Raw genomic sequence first — 19,683 nt, 5'->3', positions numbered from 1 at the left:
AGAAAACTATTTTCTAAAGAAGACTTAAAGTTTCATAGATTTCTTTTATCTAATACAAAAAACTAATTTTTATGTGCTTAAATACATGTGTGTAACAAAACCTAATTTGGGCTAATTTTATATGTCCAGTATAAAATTTTTGATTTTACCAGGATTTCCAATCACTACTACTACATACTTAGTACACCTTTTACCTTATGGGACAAGAGTCTGCAAGGAATTAAACTATGAAATGGATACTTTTATCATAGCAAAATATACTGATTTACATTTTTAAAAATTTGGTTATATGTTGTTTGTACCTAACTTAACCCTTAAGAGGCTATGGACTACACTTCTCTATCTGAATGTATTTACTTATGGAGAGGGAGGAGGAGGAGAGCAAAGAAAGAAGGAAGGAAAGGAGAGAGAAGGAAGGAAGGTGAGTTAAATGTAATTTAGAATAATATTAACTTAATAAAATAATTTCTTGCTAGTTAGGGTTCAGCTACGTGTGACACTCACTTGTTGGAAATCTTGCAATACGTTTTCATATTTTTATCCAGGCAATATAGGAACATAGATTAAAAATAACAGCAAAAATCCATCATTTCCCCAATCTCCCCTACCTCTAACACAAGGGTGTTATTTCCACAAACAGCACTACTTCCAAGAATATGGAGTTGAGGGTAGGCATAAATAAAAAGTTGCAATTTGTAAGAATTCAAGAGTTTCTGGAATCAAAGTCGTAGAATTTTAATGTTTATTTTATTACCTTAAATCTTGGCTATGTTTGTGTTATATTTACTTGTAGATTTAATACCTTTCAAAAAAAAATTAAGCAAACAAATCCATCCTCTAAGGCAACTTTGATTTATCTCTGTTTGCACAAAGACCAGAGCACTTCAGGAGTTTATTTCCAGACATGGGATGCAATGTTTACCTACTGGGCCCGATCCTGTCAACTGGGAAAACAGAATTCACTTAATTCCTTGAAAAGTATGAATAACTGTAAACTCTGTATAGGTATTTGTAGGGCAACTGAAGTCGTACTGCTTAACTGGAGTCCTTCTAGGGTTTAGCGTAAGTATTCTATCACTTATCGTACACATGAAAGTAAGTTTGAAAATGATACAATTATTAGATTTCAAAGAAAAAAATCTTTATGTTTATAAGTGACTTTCAAAACCTCAAGATTCCTTTCATATACGGATGGATGATTACACACACACACACACACACACACACTAATTAACATGAATAGCTTTTTGTAATGGTTGAAATATACCCAAATTAATTGCCAAGCACTTTTTTGGTCGTCGTTTATACCTAATGAATTTTTCACGTTCACCAATTGACACTTTGATTCTATGAAAAAAGATGATAAATACCGATCTATTGATCTTCCCACATTACTCTGAAGTAATTAAGTTTACAAGGACTTTGGGATTGGGTCTGGATTTGAACGTGGCTGTGTGATGCTGAAAAAGCTGATTGTTGTCAAAACAGCAGTTTTCTCTTCACGAAAATTGGGATAACACCAACTCCACCTAAAGGTCTTGTCAAAATTAAGGGAGATAATGTTTGTACAGTAGCAGGTTCAAGTCATCTCATTTTTGTTTCCTCGCTGATCTCTGCTATGAAAACGCTCACCGTGGGGGGTGTTTACCACAGCCCATGTCTCTGGCACCAAACACCAGGCCCAGCGCTCCCTGGAAGGGCTTGCTTTGCCATTGTGCACTTTCCCTGAGCCCTAGGCTAAGCAGAAAGAGGGATTGCCTGGTTTGGAGATACCCAGGCTGCTAACCTGCCAGCTCCTATGCTTAAGAGTTCACCTTGGTAAAATCATATTGGTAAATAAATTATGACTAACTTTATTCCAACAAGCAAACAAACCCCAAAAACCTCACCCTAAAAACAGGGCCTGTGATGCACATTCCACCTGTTTCATGCTTTGTCTGGAAGAACAAACTGATGTCCTCGCCTCTTCCCAGGACAGATCATTGTACGACCTGAGACCACACTTTGTCTAAATCGCCCTGACGTTTACTTTGTCCCTCAGTAACATTTCTTCATCCCCAATCAAGATTCTCAGACTTCTCTCCAACTGTGGGGAAATAGGTTTCTGTCACAGAGAAATGTAGGTGGCCAGGATCCAAGAAGCCTAGGTTAACTTCTCTAATAGCTTGTGAATCCCTTTTGAACTTGTTCATTACAGAATAAATTCCGTATAGAAAAGAACTCCTCAGATGCACTAATCCTTCGCATCCAAAACGTTTTACAAATACAGGATTGTAAGTGGGCTCTATGTGAAGGATATAGAAATGAAATAAGCCTCACTACAGGAATGATCTCTAAGGTTTAAAGTGACAGAAACAAAACAGAGGAATATTAAAATGCTTACGTCACATTGCTCTAGCTTTTAAAATCCCAGAGTGTTGAGAAAGTACCCTCAGGGTCGTGATAAGTAAGAGTTAGTCTATGACCCCCACAGAAGTTCACTCCCTCCAAGCCCAGACTCAGGCAAAGGCAGCATCATGGATCAATGTATTTAGGTCCCTGATCTGGGAACCTGTCTTTCCTGGGACCAAACAGGACTTATCTGTGTGTGTGACTCATAACATAACAAATGGGAGATTATAGCCACACATACCATAAATCAGGTATCTTATTATATTTGTAAGGATTAGAAAGGATCTGTACATGTAGAGATGTCTTTATCTGAAATGTGTAGATAAATAATTTTTTAAAAGTCAATAAACAATTATGCAAATATCAGATATTACACTGCTGTTAATCAAAAAAGGATCAATACGAGGACATTTGTGCAAATGCTAGATGACAACAAAAAATTAATGGCCATTTTTTAAAGCTGCTTCTCATGTCATCTGTAATGAGAATGGATCTGCCACCAAAATGGACTCTGAGTGGTCAAACCTGAGCATGGAGTGAAAAGGTGCCTCTTTATTTATTCTTCACATTATTTCCTCCAAATCAAAACTATGCCAGCTTTGTCCAGCTTCATTCTAATGAAGTTTTCACAGTCTTCTAGAAAAGTTCTATTAAAGCCCAAAGATTAAGAGCTTAGTAGGTCTGTTACTTATTCTTTGAAAATTTTAAAAAAGGGTCTAAAATCCCTAAAACTATTTTCACGTATACTTTCTTTTGCCATCTCTCCCCATAAATTGTAGGAGAAAAAACCTGTAGAAAGCAGAATGACGACTGTGCCTTTCCATCAATGGGAACTCAGCAGTTCCCTTAGACTCTATTGCTGTCTCTTACATGTGTGTCCCAAATGTAGCATCCTGGTTTCTTCTGGCTAAAGTGTACCAAAGCTAGTCCATCAGTAAATATTCATAGAGCCCAATTCCTTAAAAGACCATGGAACACAGCCTAAGCAAGAGCAGGTCCTATCGAAAGACAACCAGCTGTGCTTGGGGAGCTCCGAACAGGAGGGTAGAAAGGAGCCCAGAGCCACAAACACAAGACGCCTGGATGTCTGGTGCCAGAAGACACTGTTGCTACGCTCTTGGTCATTCAATACCCGTTATACAAATAATGGTACCTGCCTGTGTACAGGTGGCATAACTTTCCAACCAACTGAAGGCCCCTTCACTGAGCCCATGCAATTCTAAGACATTTTCCACTTTCATTCATCACCATTTGAAGTGACAGTTCCTGTGCTATTACCGAGTATTTATTTCTGAGAACATATCCTGGGGATAAGAGGGTAAGAGGAAGAAAAAGATTACTGAGGTTTGAGAAAAATACTCCAGTAGGGAAAAAACATATAGCAAATGAGGAACACAGATACACCAAGGACACTCAACCAACTGCCCACATTTCCAGGCAAAGCACATGCCAAGCTGCTGAGGAGGACAGCAATGTACAGGGACTGTGCGGGCATCCAGCCGTCATGGAGGCAGAGTAGGGCAGAGTCTGAGGGTATCAGTTCAGGAGCCACTGACGATGCCCCTGACCAGCTGAGGAGCTTGAACCAAATAAGTTAATACATCTAAATTATTTGAAACACTGCTTGGTACACACTCAAAAAATGTTTGTTAGTATTAGCTTATTTTTTATTCCTAACTATAATCTCCCATGGTGGACTGGACCCCTATTTTTATTTATAGAAATTAGCTTAAGTTTAAAAAACTTGCCTAAGCCAAAATTTAAACTCAGATACTCTTCTCATCAATAAGTCACACAAACACCTCCAATATTTAAAATATGTTCTCTACCTTTATCTTGTATCCTAAATCAGCAGTTCTCCAGACTAGTCCCCCAACCAGCAGTATGAGCATCAGCTGAGAACTTGATAAAAGTTTTCGGGCCCCACCCCACACCTATTATTTAAATTTGACGTTACAAGGGCAGCTATGTGCAATTTGTTGCTTCTATAGAGAACGCAACAACTTTTGCAATAGTATTAAAGAATATTCCAGAGGAATTCTGAAACGCTGGAGTATGTGTTTACTCAAGATTGCGGTGAATTGTACCATGGAGATCTTGAACAAAAGACAGGTGACATTCTAGGATAGCTGAATTTTAGTTTTATCTGGGAGCAGAGAGCTAAATCATATCACCAATTATCTGTGTGACTTTGGGGAACTCCCATAACCAATTTAGGCCTCAGTTCTCTCATTAGTGACGTGAGTGATCCCTCACATCCCTTACCAATTTGTATTCTACTCGATTAACTCTAAATCTCTACCTGACTAAACTTTTACAAATATAATGTAAAATAAAATGTAAATCTCAGGAACAAGGTGACCTGTCAGATTACATAACTAGAAAATGAAATTCTTAGGTTTTCAAATTGGAGCAGAAAAGGAAAAAGTTGCATGGGGTTAAGAAATTTCAGTATCCCAAGACTCCAAGTGAAAAACACAGAGTATGGGGAGGGGAAGTCTGAGAATGGGTATGCAGAAGGCTGAGTTCTAGTGTAAGTTCTGAACTAAGTGTGAGCTTAGTCTGGCCTCTCTGAGACTCAGCTGCTTCAGCTAGAAAATGTGCACAGATTAAACTACACTATGCGTTAGATTAATTCTAAATATAAAATTGTTTAATCCTGGAATAAGTATCAGACCACAGAGGTGAAGATGCATCACTGGCCCTTGCTTGTGGCGGGTGTGGCCAGAACCACCAGAGAAGAGCAATGGAAAGCAATTAAAGAGACGTTTCAGGAAAGTTTGTTCTAACTATAGACTAGACTATAGGCAGAAGTCATGGTCAACCCAAAATGAAATTATCCTCATCACGAGGACCTTTCTGACATCAAAGTTACATCACAAAATTTTAATAACAAAGTCACACTTTGGGGAGGGATAACCCTTCCATTTCCAATATTCACAGTATGTAGTGTATTTACTTAATTATATGTTAGGTGCTTATACATTGCATTATTGTTTTAGAGGATAAAGGGGAAGAACAAACTAAGTTTGGAGCTCACTCTCTAGAGATGAAAATAAGGCACAAGGAAACTTCACACAGCACCCACATGCAGCAGGGCTTCCAACAAGGGAACTACGGCAGAAGGAGGAATCACCATAGCAGCCCTGTGATTTACCAAAGGCCCACTCCTCGTCCTGACTGCTTGCATGTGGATGCTGCTGAGACCCTCACAGGGGGCCATTAGCTTTAGAGCCTTTGTTATAAATTAGCTTCCAGTGACCAAGAACTCCTGGAGAAGATGTACCCTTCTGCCTAAATGAAGTTAAACCACATGAAGGGTAGTTTTAAAATTGAAAAATACCTCCAAGTTCTTTAATGGTTGGAGAGTCAGCTGTGAACCAAACAAAGGCCTTAGATACCTCCAAACTTGGAGATTCTACTTATGGAGACTACGGTGAGAAACTTGGTGGCTAATGTATCAATGCCTCTTTCAACTCGGGAAATGGAAATCAGAAATTTAAATTTGTTTTGAGAGATATTCAATTTTTTTCCCCCACAGCAGGCATACTTGGGAAACACATCCATTCGAAGGGAGAGAAACCTCCTGGAATGATCTCCGCTGGGAAGGAGCAGGGCATGCGTAAGAAAAGGAAAGGCCACCCTGTGGCTGGAGCACTGAGAGGAGGAGGGAGGAGAAGACAGAGAACTAGACGAATCTGGGGAGACGGCAGTAACCAGGGGAGGGAGGGCTCGGAAGACAATACTACAGACCTAGGCTTTATTCTTAGGAGCAATAAGAAGTCATAGAAAGGTTTCATGTATGAAGATGACATCAGCGTATCTGCCTTAAAAAAGATTCCTCAGTGGGTAAAGAAAAGATTTTCTGAGAGTCAACAGGATCACTTGAGTAGCTTAAACTCCAAAGAATCCTCGCTGTGTCTCCAGTTTGTCAGCAGGGCAAGCAATGCAAACAGGAGTTCATCATCATTACTTGTGTTGTCGTCATCAAAGTCTGGGGCCCGCAGGAAACCCGGCTCCTCCGGGCACATCTGGTGGTCACACAGCTGCATTCCAGTTCTCTTACGGGCCTGCATGCCAATGCCAACAGCAGCACAGAGAATATGCTCAGAAGAGAAGCAACACAAATTAACTCCAGCGGTTATTTGGCTCAGTTTTCAGAATCTATCTTAAAAACAAAAGCATTTTTCAGTAGCCAAAGAAGAGGGAAAATGCTAGCGACTGGCAAAACCGCTACCGGACCTGTAGCAACCGTGGCTTACCTAACGGCAATGCCCCTTGAATTTTTTTTTTTTTTTTTGCTATGCTTGCATAGGAACATCTGTGTTTACATCAGAGAGTGTGAAATATAGGCACAAAGACAAATGACTAAATAGGATTAAACAACCAGAATCACAGTTTCACGTGGCGTTTAATAGCAAAGATGGGGCCAGACCACGTGACTGGTAGTTACAAAATGGATAAACACACTGGAATGAAAATAAAAACCTACTTTGACAATCAAGAAAAATCCTTGCATTTTGGCAATGCATTAATATGCCTGGTGTTCCCCTTTCCTCACCCTCGAAACTTACTGCTTATTTAGAAAAATATAAAAGGCAAGTGGGATGGGCAGGTGAGCGGTCATATAGAATCAGGCTCTTTTAGCCTGACCCTGAGATTCCTCAATCAGGAAGGCATTCCCATGCATAACAGAGCCCCCTGCTGCAAATAATCCTGATGATTTGTAATGTCATTTGCTAAAGCTTTTATTTTTTTGATAGTTTCACACAATTGGTTCAACTCTTTAACAAAATATAAAGCATATGATGTCTCTAGTAGAAAAATGCAAACGAAAGTTGTATTTAGCAAGCACATAAGAGAAAATCGCATACCCTCATTCACACACAAAGCTACAGAAAACTTTAAAATAATAAGTCTATATTTTTTAAATGGGAAGATAAGTGAGGCTTTCTAAACATGAAGCCATAAAAGGGAAAAAGTTGATTGACTTGACTATATAAAATTTTTTAAATTTCACATGAGGAAAAGAGTGGTAAGCAAATTAAAAAAAAATAACAAATAAGGAATCAATACAACTGATTCTGAAGTTATGGGAGAAAATTCCATTGATTCTGGTCATTTTAGTTTTTGGCATTATCTATCATTTCTTTTGGAGATATTATGCCATCTCTTAACGACCTTGCAGAACAAATGAAGTAGGTAGAGCTGACCTGGGAGTGTGAGGGAGGGGCGGATATTATGTACTGTCTCAGCTTTATCAGTGCAAACTTGTGCAACGGCACAGAGCCCGGGCTTAAAAAAGCCCCACATTCGCTTCAACCCCATGCTGTCACTGCCTGGCAATTTTTAACATTCTTTTGAAAAAGGAGCCCTGCATTTTCGTTTTGCACGGGGCGCTGCAAATTATGTACCAATCCTACACTTACTGTCCTAGTAACTTCCTATGTACAAAGCACGAAGTTTTGTGCCAGAGGAGAACACCGAGGTACTTAAGAAATAGCTCTAGTCATGAAAAGTTTATCATCTCGAAGTAGAAATAAGGTTAGTCAGCCGATAATAAAACAAAGTAGAAAATAAGACACATGGTAGAGATGAACCTCCGGAGGAGGCGGAGGTTATGTCTTGGTGGGATGAAGTAACCGTGGAAGAGACAGCTTTCATACTTGGCTCTAAAACAAAGAGACTTGAACATTGACATTGGGGAAAGAGACAATAGAAACAGTGTGCTATATGAAAACACAGGGACTGCCCAAGCACATGGAATCGTTTGGTTTGCCTGAGGAGAGAAGAAACCAAGCTGAAAAAGCAGGCCGGCTTTGGCCGTGGGAGGGCTTGAATACACAGCTAATGAAGCTACACATAATTCAATAGGACCTGTGAGCCATTGAAGGGTTAGAGAGAGAGAGAACCAGTTGGTCACAGTCATAACTTAGGGAGGATTAAAGTTGGCCCCAGGCAACGATGGTCATTGTGTCATCTCTCTGGATTCCCAGCCCTGCACTACATTCACAAACGATGGGGACTTGATGCTTTACACAGTAGCCAGATAGGAAGTGACATAAAGTCAGTGCCCACCATTTTTTAATTCAACCAGCTACACTTTACCTGCTCTAAGCTGACCAACGAGAAATATTCACGCACTCTGGGGAACCAATTTTTATTGTTTAAGGTTTGAATTGTCAGAATAATAACAGATTTAGGCAACTCTGAGAATAATATAAAAATAAAATAATATCTAAGGTCAGTTAAGAGAAACATCTCCAATCTCCATGTCCTAAAACAGTGCCTCTAAAGAATGTTTTTTTAGTGGAGTGATACAAGGGGACATTGACAATCCTTCCATTTCCTTGTGAAAACAAACTTATGGGAGCTGAAACTGAGGTCGTAAGTTCCCGGCGCTTAGGTGGGTAAGACAGATAATGGGCTCTGTCCTAAGCCTTTCATTGATTGGAATCTTTCCCTGTGAGGGCTGCATAAGAAATCAATACTTGTACTTCAAGGCTTAAAAGTGAATATTTATATCTCTCTCCCCATATACATTCACACACACACACACACACCTGTATCTCTATGTATTAATCAACATATACACACACATGTCAACACATGTCAACACAGAGACACACATATGGTATCTGAATAACTTAATTTCCTTGCGCACTATGCTAAACTGCGAGTAGAAATCTGCATTGCCCCTTCTCCTACATGTGTCAGCCAAACTCATTGAGGAAAAAGCCCAGTATCCTACTGATAGAGTAAACTTTCATATATTATTATTTGACATCAAATTAGAATGTCACTGCCTCTGTAGAATATGAAAAATAAGTTTTATATGAAAATAAAAAACAAACAACAAATCGGAAAACCAAATAAGTTAATCACAAGAAATACTGAAGTAAAGAATATCAAAATTGCACCTAAAGGAAATTTAATAAATATCACTTAAAATGTATCACTAAAGCAAAAAGCGAACTTGATTTTTTTAGCTCCATTTAAACTATTTCTTCACCAAAAATAATATGAAAGAGCCACTTTAATATTTTAACTCTCAAATGAAATCTTAGTCGGTGGTACACTTCCCTTTAGCTCACATAAGGATTCTGTTTGCAAATAAAAAATGATATAAAACAACAACTTTTTGAAAAAAAGTCAGAGTTGTCAATATTGTTTTAATAACAAAAAAGTGTTTTCTTTAAAACAAGCTGAGAGAAAAAAGAAATACATTTCAGTGAATCTCAGTGTATTCCTAAGAAATGAAAAGTTTTCTTTATTCCAATATTCATACTAAATTGAGTTATTAGAATAATATATAATATTGAGAAAAGAAAAGCTTTTGATATTCCAGAGCTGCAACAGAAGATGAATTTAATTTGGAAAATTAAACTCAAGATTAAAGGATAATAAGCATCTTCTTGGAACTTTTCTGTGTTAGTCATCTGACCTTTAATATGGAAACTCACACAAGAGATGACTCAGCCCTGCAGGATAGGTTGCTTTAGAAGAGGTACTATAAATATATTAACTGATACGTAGGTAGAGATGGACCCAACATCCCTTTTTGTTCTAGCAAATTCTCATTCGTTTCTCCAAGCTGCGCTCCAACATGAGACTGTTGAATGACATTCTGACTTAACCACATATTATGAAAATAGTCACCAGAAGTATCAAGAAGCCAGTGCAAAGCCTTGAACTTCCACAAATTTGCAGACTATTAAGACTAGACTGACATATAGGCCAAAACACAAGCAAACAACCTTCCCTGTGCTTCAGAGAAGAGGGTTGTACGTAAAGGCATTAAATGGTCTCAGAAAGTGAAAAGAAAGCATCCTACCTTTTTAAAAATTCCATGTACTCGGTATGCTTTATGAGTCCCGTCCTCATCATTATCGTTTGAAAACATTGTCGATCAATAGCCCAGAGCTTCACATTTACGAGAGCTGAGAAATAGAAAACAAACAGGGAAAAATTAATTACAGAATTTTAACTGGGAACTGTACCCTGCAAAAGAGATGAGACATTCATGAGAAGTATGAAAATGACTCACCTTCATTTAAAACTAATATCATAATGTCCTATTTTAAGAAGTATTCATAATTTTCCATACCAGTATTAATATCTAATAGAAGTTTCCTATTGCTCTTATGTCCTTAAGGAACGAAAATGCCTAAGTACACATTGAAAGTATTTAGTAATTCCACGACTATATAGGAAGAAAATTGCATGGAGAGAGAGGTTTACAAGTAATAACACTCTCTAGTAATTACCCAGAAGAGTGTTAATGACTCATATGACCATATTTTAATTGTAGAAATTAGATGTGAAAATTCAATTTTTAGGTTTAGGGGCAAATTTAATTGAATAGAAATACTAATAATTATACAACGATTTCTACACAAAACTCATTTTACAAATTGTAACTTGTGCCTAAAGTTACCACATAAAGTTATTAGATATGTTTGTTAAACTTTTAATTTTTACTCTTACCTCTGCCTTTGACAATGAATAGTTAAGAGCTGAAACTAAACACCACAGAATTTTACTATTGGATCTGTTAAGCACATGACTGAGAGACAAGTTTTAGAAAAAGATAGATGTCGCAGGGTAACAGAACAATATGTCAAGATAAACTTAGGTTTTAAAAGAAGGTATATTGAAATCTTGGTAATTGAATCCTTGTGATGGGTACCCAAGAGGCTTATTTAACTATTCTCTCTATTTTTATGTATGTTTGCAAATTTTCATAATAGAAAATGTTTTAAGTTCCCACAGGAACTAAACAAAGCCAATTCATTCATGTATCATACCATGGGGTATGTGTGTCCAGAGATCTGAGCAAGTCCACTGAATGGAGCCAAGATGTAGTATAACGAGCCGAACAAAGAAAGATAAGAAAACGTAGTTTCTCGTCCTCATAGTTCTCAGACTCAGCCCTGTGAATGCGATGGGTCCAGATGGGGGGGTAAGAGACAGGAGAACACAGAGCAATTAGGTCATGCCGTGTGGGGAGGGCCTAACACACAGGCGATCATGGGGAAGATGATAAAGGAAATATTGTACTCTAGGGCAAACCCCTGTCTTTGAGTTTTACCTAATTTTTTCTTACAAATTGTTTGAACCTAGAAACTAGAGCATGCCTGCCCTCTTGGCCAGCTCTCTGTGGGAGAAGAAAGCTGCACACTTCAGTGGGGAAAGAACAAAGCATCAAGGGCTGGTGTGTGCATGGCTCCATTTCAAATACCCTTTAAAAATGAACCCGCATCGAAAGCAAAGCTCATCTCACAGGTATTCTCCAGCCACAGACTAGCTCCTCTGCTAAATCCAGGCTCCTTTCCAGAACACCTGCTTGCTTAGGACAAACTGGAAGACTGCATGATACAGCCCTGCAGGACGGCAAAACTCCGGAGAAAATTCGTAAGAAGTAGATCCGGAGAAAATTCGTAAGAAGTAGAACATCGCAAACTGATAGGACGGAGAGGCGGACAGAAGGTAACTGAGTGGGACGAGTGCACAAACGATAGCACAGTGGGGCGCCAGGCAGGGCTGAAGCAACTGAAATGGCTGAGATGTCTGTAGGGCATCTCCGTGATTCCAGAGTAGGCTGACAGAGGGCCCTGGAAGCCAGTCAGATTGAAGCAAGGATTCATTTACAAACAACAAAACACTGTTAGATATCTTTAAAAGACAAAACAAAGAACCAAATTTTTAAAAGATTTTATTTATTTATTTTTAGAGAGAGAGAATGGGAGAGAGAGATGGAGAGAAACATCAATTTGTGGCAGCCTCTCACCTGCCCCCTACTGGCACCTGGCCCGCAACCCAGGCAAATGCCTTCAGTGGGAATTGAACTGGTGACCCATTGGTTTGCAGGTCAGCACACACTGAGCCACACTGGCCAGGGCCAAAGAACCAAATTTTTAGATGCTACACCATGAGTATATAAAAAAAACTTTAAATACTTAAAAGAATAATCAAAATTTTCTGTATTCATCATCATTCTTCATGGTTTCTAGATATTCCCAGTTTAGAAATGCTTCCCTCCAAAAGACAAATATACCAACCAATATTGTTATTTTAAAAATAGTGGCAATAAAAGTAGTTGTGTGTGTGTGTGTGTGTGTGTGTATATATTTTAATGCACCTGAAAGGGATGATTAGAAACAGAACATCTAAGTAAAGCATACACACATTTTAAGGTTTTGTCCTGCAAAAAGACTTCACAAGGTATACTCCTAGCAGCACTATGTATATAAAAGTTTCTATTACAGGCTCTTAAACCAATAGATATGATCACAGCAAGCGCTGAGATGGACCAAGCTAGGAGGGACATAACTTGGATTCAGAGACACCCGAGTCCAGCAGAGCACAGACCAACACCGGTGCTGCCAAATAACTATGTAAAAAATCATAGGGCAGAGTATGATGAAAGCTGTGTGCGGAAAATGCTCTCTTAATAGGTGTGGGCACAGCCTACACCTTTCAAACAAATGAAAACAGTGAATTTGTTTTCAAACAAATGAGCACCACGCAGGGGCCACAGCAATTCAGGAGTCAAATGAGGAGGGTCTTGGTGAATATAGCAGCAATGAGCATAAGAGTAAAGGCTGAGCAATTGTGTTTGGGGAGGCGAGGTGGGGGCAGTGACCAAGCTGTCTGTAGCATTTTAAGTCTGAGTTCACTCTTCAAGGCCAGGCTCCATCCCTGGTCCCACCTATAGAACAATCTTTCTGTCCTGATAACTATTAGAGCTTTTTCTATCGGTGTCACTCACGGGCACTTAGCCCAGGTTACTGATACTATTTATTATCTCTGATATGCCTATATCGCACTTCCAAAGATAAGTTTGTACGTTCCCTCGTAGAAATGTCTGCTTGTTTCTTATAACATCCCCCCCACCTCAAAAAATGAGCTGTTCATTTGATAAGCACTGGATATATTTGCTGATTATGTGATTTTATATATATGATGTTATGTAGATAATGCAAATTTTTTTGAAAAATGTAAGCCTAGGTAGACTCTAATGTCACATTAAAAAGTCTAAGCTAAATTTATCAGATATCATAATCCATGTATTGAAAAAGAATCTCTAAAAATAAGTTCACAGAATTCAATATTTAATCTTCTAATTTCCATTTATATGGGCTATTGAAATGTCTCTAAGTAAAACAGTGTTTGGGATATTTTGCATAACAATGAACATAGCTGGATGAGATTGCAGATTTATCCATGACCTTGGGCAAGGTGCCAAAAACTTTTTTATATTCAGCCAATACACATATTAGTCAGGTCAGCATTTTACAGGTGGTCAGGCATGACTAATAATCACCTTGCCTTGTTATCAAAAGTGTGGTTGTATGACAGTTGTGATTAACATCTTGCTGCTTAAACGCCTGCGGGAGTGTCAATCTGCTGCCTCCGTAATTTAAAGAGGCCATTCAAAAAAAAAAAAAAAATCTCTCCGTTTACCTTTGAACTTAAGTGGTGTGATAATCTCTACAGGGAAGATGCACTTCACAAATAAAATTTCTGTGATTTTCACACTGGTTAATGCTGTTAACATGTAAATCTGAAGGGCATGGAGCAGAGATAGTGTTGGAAAGAAATTATCCTTTTTGTTCTAGTATGTATCTAACACTTTCTGCTGAAACATTTATCGTTGTTTTAGGAGTAAGGCCACACTGAACTCAGTAGAAAACAGGTAAGTTCCCATTACTCTGCAGTCTCCAAGGATATGAGTAAGTTAAGAACACCTTCAATATAGGCAACACGTGGCCTTCATTTGGGGGACACCAAGGTCACAGGGGAAGGCACCACAGAACTGTGCTAGACAAATCCCACAAATCTGGGGTTGGCCAAAATTCTCCTACTGAGGGATTCAGCTGCTGTCCAATTCAAATTCTGGAGGAATATTGAGAAAGTGTGTATGGATATAAAGCACTTACATACTAGAATATTAACTTAGCCCATATTTATGGGATTCCAATCTAGCTAACACTGATGCTATGTAGGAGGGGGAGAAAACAAAAGTACAGTTCCCACCCCCATACTACTTGGGATCTAGCACAGAGGCCAACGAATTATTGTCTGTGCCTAATCTGGCCCATGATTGGTTTTGTACAGAGAATGGGTTTTGTGATTTTAAGTGGTTGGAAAAAAAAATGGGTTTTCAACTAAGAATGAGTTTTGTGTTTTTAAGTGGTTGAAAAAAAATTTTTTTTAAGATATTACCTATTTATGTTTAGAGAGAGGGGAAGAGTAGAAGAAAGAGGGAGAGAAACATCAATGTGTGGTTGCCTCTCACCCACCCCAAACTGGGGACCTGGCCCACAACCCAGCCATGGGACCTGACTGGGAATTGAACCGGTGACCCTTTGGTTCACAGGCCTGCACTCAATCCACTGAGCTACACCAGCCAGGGTGGCTGAAAAATTTTAAAAGAAAAATATTTTGTGACATGTGAGAATTCTATGAAACAAATTTTAGTGTCCATAAAAAGTTTTGTTGGAACACAAACATGTCCGTGCATTTACACATTGGCCGAGCTGAGCAGCTGTGACAGATCACTTGTACTGCACTTCCTGGCCCTTTAAGAAAACAGTTGCCAACTCATGGTGCGGTTCAATAAACAAACAAATCGAGAGTAAGTGCTAGCAGTGGGTAAATATCTGGAGCTGTAAATACACAGAAAAGGCATCAGACTCCCCATGGAGAGGAGCTGAAGGGCTGATTAAAAAAAGCCTTGCAGAAGAGAATCATCTGAGCCAGGCTTCCTTGCCGGGTACTATGGACTGGATGTTTGTTTTGCCCCCAAATTCAAAACTGAAAGCCTGAATCCCCATTGTGACAGTAGTTGGAGGAGGGGCTTCTAGAAGGTAAGTAGGCTCTGGTACAAACTCCAGTGTGTGGGTGTGGAGGGGGGTCCCCACACCACAAGCAATTCTCAGGACACTTGGTGGGTGTCCTGCAATTCACAATCTCAACTCAAGTCTGACACAATCTAGCCAGAAATGGGATCCGATTCCACAGGTTAAGAGTTCAGCCCTGTAGGACTGCCCCCACCACTTCCGACGTGCCAGCCGAAAACCCAGGTTGTTACCTGTACGTTGACAGACTGGCTATAAATCAGAGGTTCCCAGGACACCCTCAGTGAATTTAATTAATCGGCTAGAGCAGCAACTCAGAGAAACATTTTACTTACAGATTATTGGTTTATTATACAAGGATATAACTCAGAACAGCCAGAGGGAAAAGGTGCTCAGGGTGTGGACTGCCCCTGCTTCCTCCAGGCCCCACTCTCCCCAAACTTCCTGGTATTCACCAACCAGGCAGCTCTCCAATCCCTGCCCTTCGGAGCTTTATGGAGGCTTTATTACATGGGCATGATTGATTGAATCATTGGCTTTAGGCCATTGATTCAACCTCAATCCTTGTCCCCTTCCCGGTGGGACTGAAATTTCCAACCCTCTAATTGCATAGTTAACTCTCCTAGCACATACCCACCCCCCCACACCCCCAACCCCCACCAGCAAGTGGAGTCCAAAAGTTAACTCTCATCTCTTAGGCAGTTCCAAGGCTTTTTGGAGCTAAGTGCCAGAAACAGGAATGAAGAAAGAACAAATATATATTTCTTATTATAAAGCACAGTATGTCTGGAGCTAATTAGGCCTAGAGGAGAGTTTGAGGGAATTAGTGTCTCTCCGCACACACCAAAGAAAAGCCATGTAACCGGGATATAACCGGGAAGCCAGCCCTCATCAATTACCTGACCTTACTAGCACCCTGATCTTGAACTTCAAGCCTCCAAAACTTTTGAGAAATAAATGTTTGTTGTTGAAGCCACTCAGTCTATTTCATTTGTTGTAGCAGCCTTAATGATACAGAAAGATCTGAACACATCACTGGAGAGAAGCAGGGAGGGGCCGTAGGAATTGTTTGCGGAGGCAATGGTAAACAGCCTAGGCCGGGATTGGCTGAGACGCTGAGTGCCTCCAGAGCGCCTGGAAATAAAAAGAGGGCTGGCACTGTGGCTCCAGGTCTCCCGCGGAATTTCACTCAAAGGGTGGCGGCATGCAGCAGGACCCCAATTGCTGTTTGGTAACATCAACCGAGACAAACGGGACCCACAGAGCCCCAAGGACTCTGTGGATGGAACTCTAGGGACTTGTGAATGTGAGGAGGAAAAGCAACATCTTTATTTTTACTATCCTGTTACTGGAATTCAGCATTTTTTTTTTTCTGTTAAAAATGTAGGCACCGTAGTCATTTGTAGCAAGAGAAACCATGGCTATTTTTATATCATCATATATTTGATACAGATATATTAAATATAATTTACACTAATTACTTAGAAATTATGTTGGTCACTAGGCTCACCTCTAGATCTTATTTTTAATATGTTGTTTTATCACAATTTGTGAATGTCTTATCACTGCATTTCAATATAAATGGTTTCCTCTATAGTCCTATGTATCTTATTTTATACCTATAAAAACCTCATTCTTAAAGGGATCCAGATGCTTCACCAAAATGACAAAAATTTGTGGCACCCACAAGATTAAGAGCCCCTGCTCTGAGCAAGTCCTGGAGAAAGCAGTTCCTCAGAGAAGGAGGCCATGAGATTGGTAAGGGCCCGAAAGGGGCGATACTTAGCTGGTCTTCATCCACAGGGCCATGCAAATTGTTAATAAATAAATAACACTCAGTAAACAGCCACTTCCCTGAGCTCTCCGACTATTCCCAGCCTTCCCAGGATTCCCTAAGATCCCATCATTCAGGAAATAAAGAGTCAGCACCGAATCCAGCAAGGGCCACTCAGACCTTGTTCCAGAACTAAGTGTGCACAGGGAGTTGCTAGGTCATTTTAATGTTTCCCCCGTCACCACTACCAGCACAAGCGCTTTCCAGGGTGAGGGGTCTGGTCCATGTGTGTGAAGAAGAAAAGGTGACTCAGGAAGCTGTAGGTCCAGGGAGCTGAGGTGCTGAGTGAGGCAGAAGGTAGAGGGGAAAGTGAAGAGATAAGGAAAGCTCAAAGATTCCCGTGTCCTTGCTGGGGATTAGGACTTGATCCTGAGGTCAGTGAGGAGGGGACACTTATGGTTTAAAGTAGGTAATTTACTTTAGAAAAGGTAGGTTAGCAGTAGCTTGATGGTGCGCTGAAAGAGAGCAGGGCTAGCAGCAGCAAAGGAGAGACAGACAGAGAGAGAGAGAAAGAGAGAGAGAGAAAGAGAGAGAGAGAGAGAGGGAGGTCTACAGGCTCTTTAGCCATCCAAGTGGGTGGACTCTTGTACAGGCAATGAAGCTAAAGAGATGAATGGATTTGAAAGGTATCGACGATCTGGAACTGACAGGAAATGTCAAGGAGAGAAACTTCAACCCTAACACCCAACTTTTTCTCCTAGAAATATAAATGGAAAAAAATAGTGGAATAATAAATGTTCCATTTATAATATTCAAAAGTATAGCTTGCAAGTATATGTATCTGCAAAAACTGCCATTTTTAAGTTCAAAAATCATTCATATCATAAACTACCCTCAATTATTTATAATGAGTAAATGAGGCTGTAATTTTCTTTTACTTCTATGCTATTTTTTAAACTATTCTTGACATAATAAAGAAGTCTTTTAACAACATTTTGGAATCACTTGGTCCAACAGACATTTGCACGCTAGAGAGAAATGTGTTAGGATGCCGCCAGTGCCACAGAGAACACGGTGGCACTCCGATACCTTTGGAAATGTTAAAGAGGCCAAGATGAAAAGCAACAATTACCAAGCATTAGTCAAGTGCTTTACGTTAGGGGACAATTTTTCCTTTTACAAAAGTTAGTCAATAAGCTCTTCAAATGGCCAATATGAACATGAAAAGATGCTTAACACCATTAAACATTAGGAAAATGCACATCAAAACCACAGTGAGCTACCACTTCACCCATTAGGATGACCATTCTTTAAAAACAAACAGAAAATAACAAATGTTGACAAAGATGTGAAGAAATTCGAACTCTTGTGCATTGCTGTTGGGACATGAAATGATAAGACACTAAAAAAAAAAATGGTATCGCTGTTTCCCCAAAATTCAATCACAGAATTAGCACATGATCCAGCAATTCCATTTTTTCGACGTGTACGTAAAAGAACTGAAAACGGAGACACGAGCGGTTACTGCTCACTAACGTCCACAGAAGCGCTACTCAGGTCAAAACAACTCCATGTCCTTTGAAGGGTAAATGGATAAATAATATTTGGTCTATTGTAAAAAATGAAATATTAATCAGCTTTTTAAAAGCTATGAAAATCAGATATATGCTATGTTATGAACACTGAAAATATTCTACCACACGAAATGGACCAGACAAAAGAGGACAAGTGTTCTATGATTCCACCGATCGGAGGTACCTGGAACAGTCTAACTCCTGGAACAGTCTAACTCATACAGATCGAAAGTAAAATTGTAGTTACCGGGGACTGGGGAATTATTGCCTGATGGGATAATGAAAAACTTCCTCGGACGGAGAGTGATCGTGGCTCTACAACAATACGAATGTACTTAATGCCACTGAATCGCACATGTAAAAACGGTTAGAATAATAAGGTTTGTTATGTGTAGTTTACCACAATGAACAAATCAAATGTTGATCAGCTGGATTTACTTGGTTCAATAATGAAACTGTGTTTCCTGTTTTCTTTTGTTTTTATTTTCCATAAGACTCTCAGCAGTATTTTAAAAAGCAATCAATAGCTGGTGTTCCAAGGCAAATTTCTGTGCCCTAGGCAGAACTGGTGGCATTTCCCAGGTCTGGTGTGCCTCCTCTCCTCCACTTGCCCCAAGTGCTCGGATTAAAGCTTAGTTTACCCCATGCCTTTGCTCATGTTAGTCCCGTAACCCTAAATGACTTACTACACACCTGTCTTGTAAAACTCTCATACTTGCAGGGCCCAGCTAAAAGTTATTTTTATTTTTTTTACCTTTTCAGACATGTTTAGACAAAATTTCTTGCAAGCGTATTTATATTTCTATGGCCATTGATAATTTTAAGTACACAATTTAATATGATAGCCATGAGCTATATGTGACTATTGAGTACCTGAAATGAGACTAATAAAGAATTGAAATGTGCAGTCAATTATACACAGGATTTTAAAGACTCAGTATGAAAAAAGCATAACATATGCTACAAACTACATGGGTTTCATGTTAAATGATAATATTTTGGACATATTGGGTTAAATAAAAATGTACCATTAAAATTAACTACGCCTATTTCATTTCGCTTTTTTAATGTGATCACCACA

General features: G+C 39.4%; 1 protein-coding gene across 2 annotated transcripts in view; it reads right to left on the bottom strand.

The window, feature by feature from the left end:
* The window catches only part of PRKG1 (protein kinase cGMP-dependent 1), a 1,161,962-nt gene that overhangs the window by 400,980 nt on the left and 741,299 nt on the right, over positions 1-19,683 (bottom strand). For both annotated transcript variants that reach the window (XM_024563402.4, XM_045197730.3), the window contains exon 4: positions 10,226-10,331. In XM_024563402.4, coding sequence (XP_024419170.1) covers positions 10,226-10,331 — 106 coding nt within the window. The remainder of the gene's footprint in view (positions 1-10,225; positions 10,332-19,683) is intronic.

This window comes from Desmodus rotundus, chromosome 4 (assembly GCF_022682495.2).
Source record: "Desmodus rotundus isolate HL8 chromosome 4, HLdesRot8A.1, whole genome shotgun sequence".
Classification (NCBI taxonomy): Eukaryota; Metazoa; Chordata; class Mammalia; order Chiroptera; family Phyllostomidae; genus Desmodus; species Desmodus rotundus.
The sequence above is the reverse complement of the archived record's forward strand: the minus strand, read 5'-3'. Positions and strand labels throughout refer to the sequence as shown.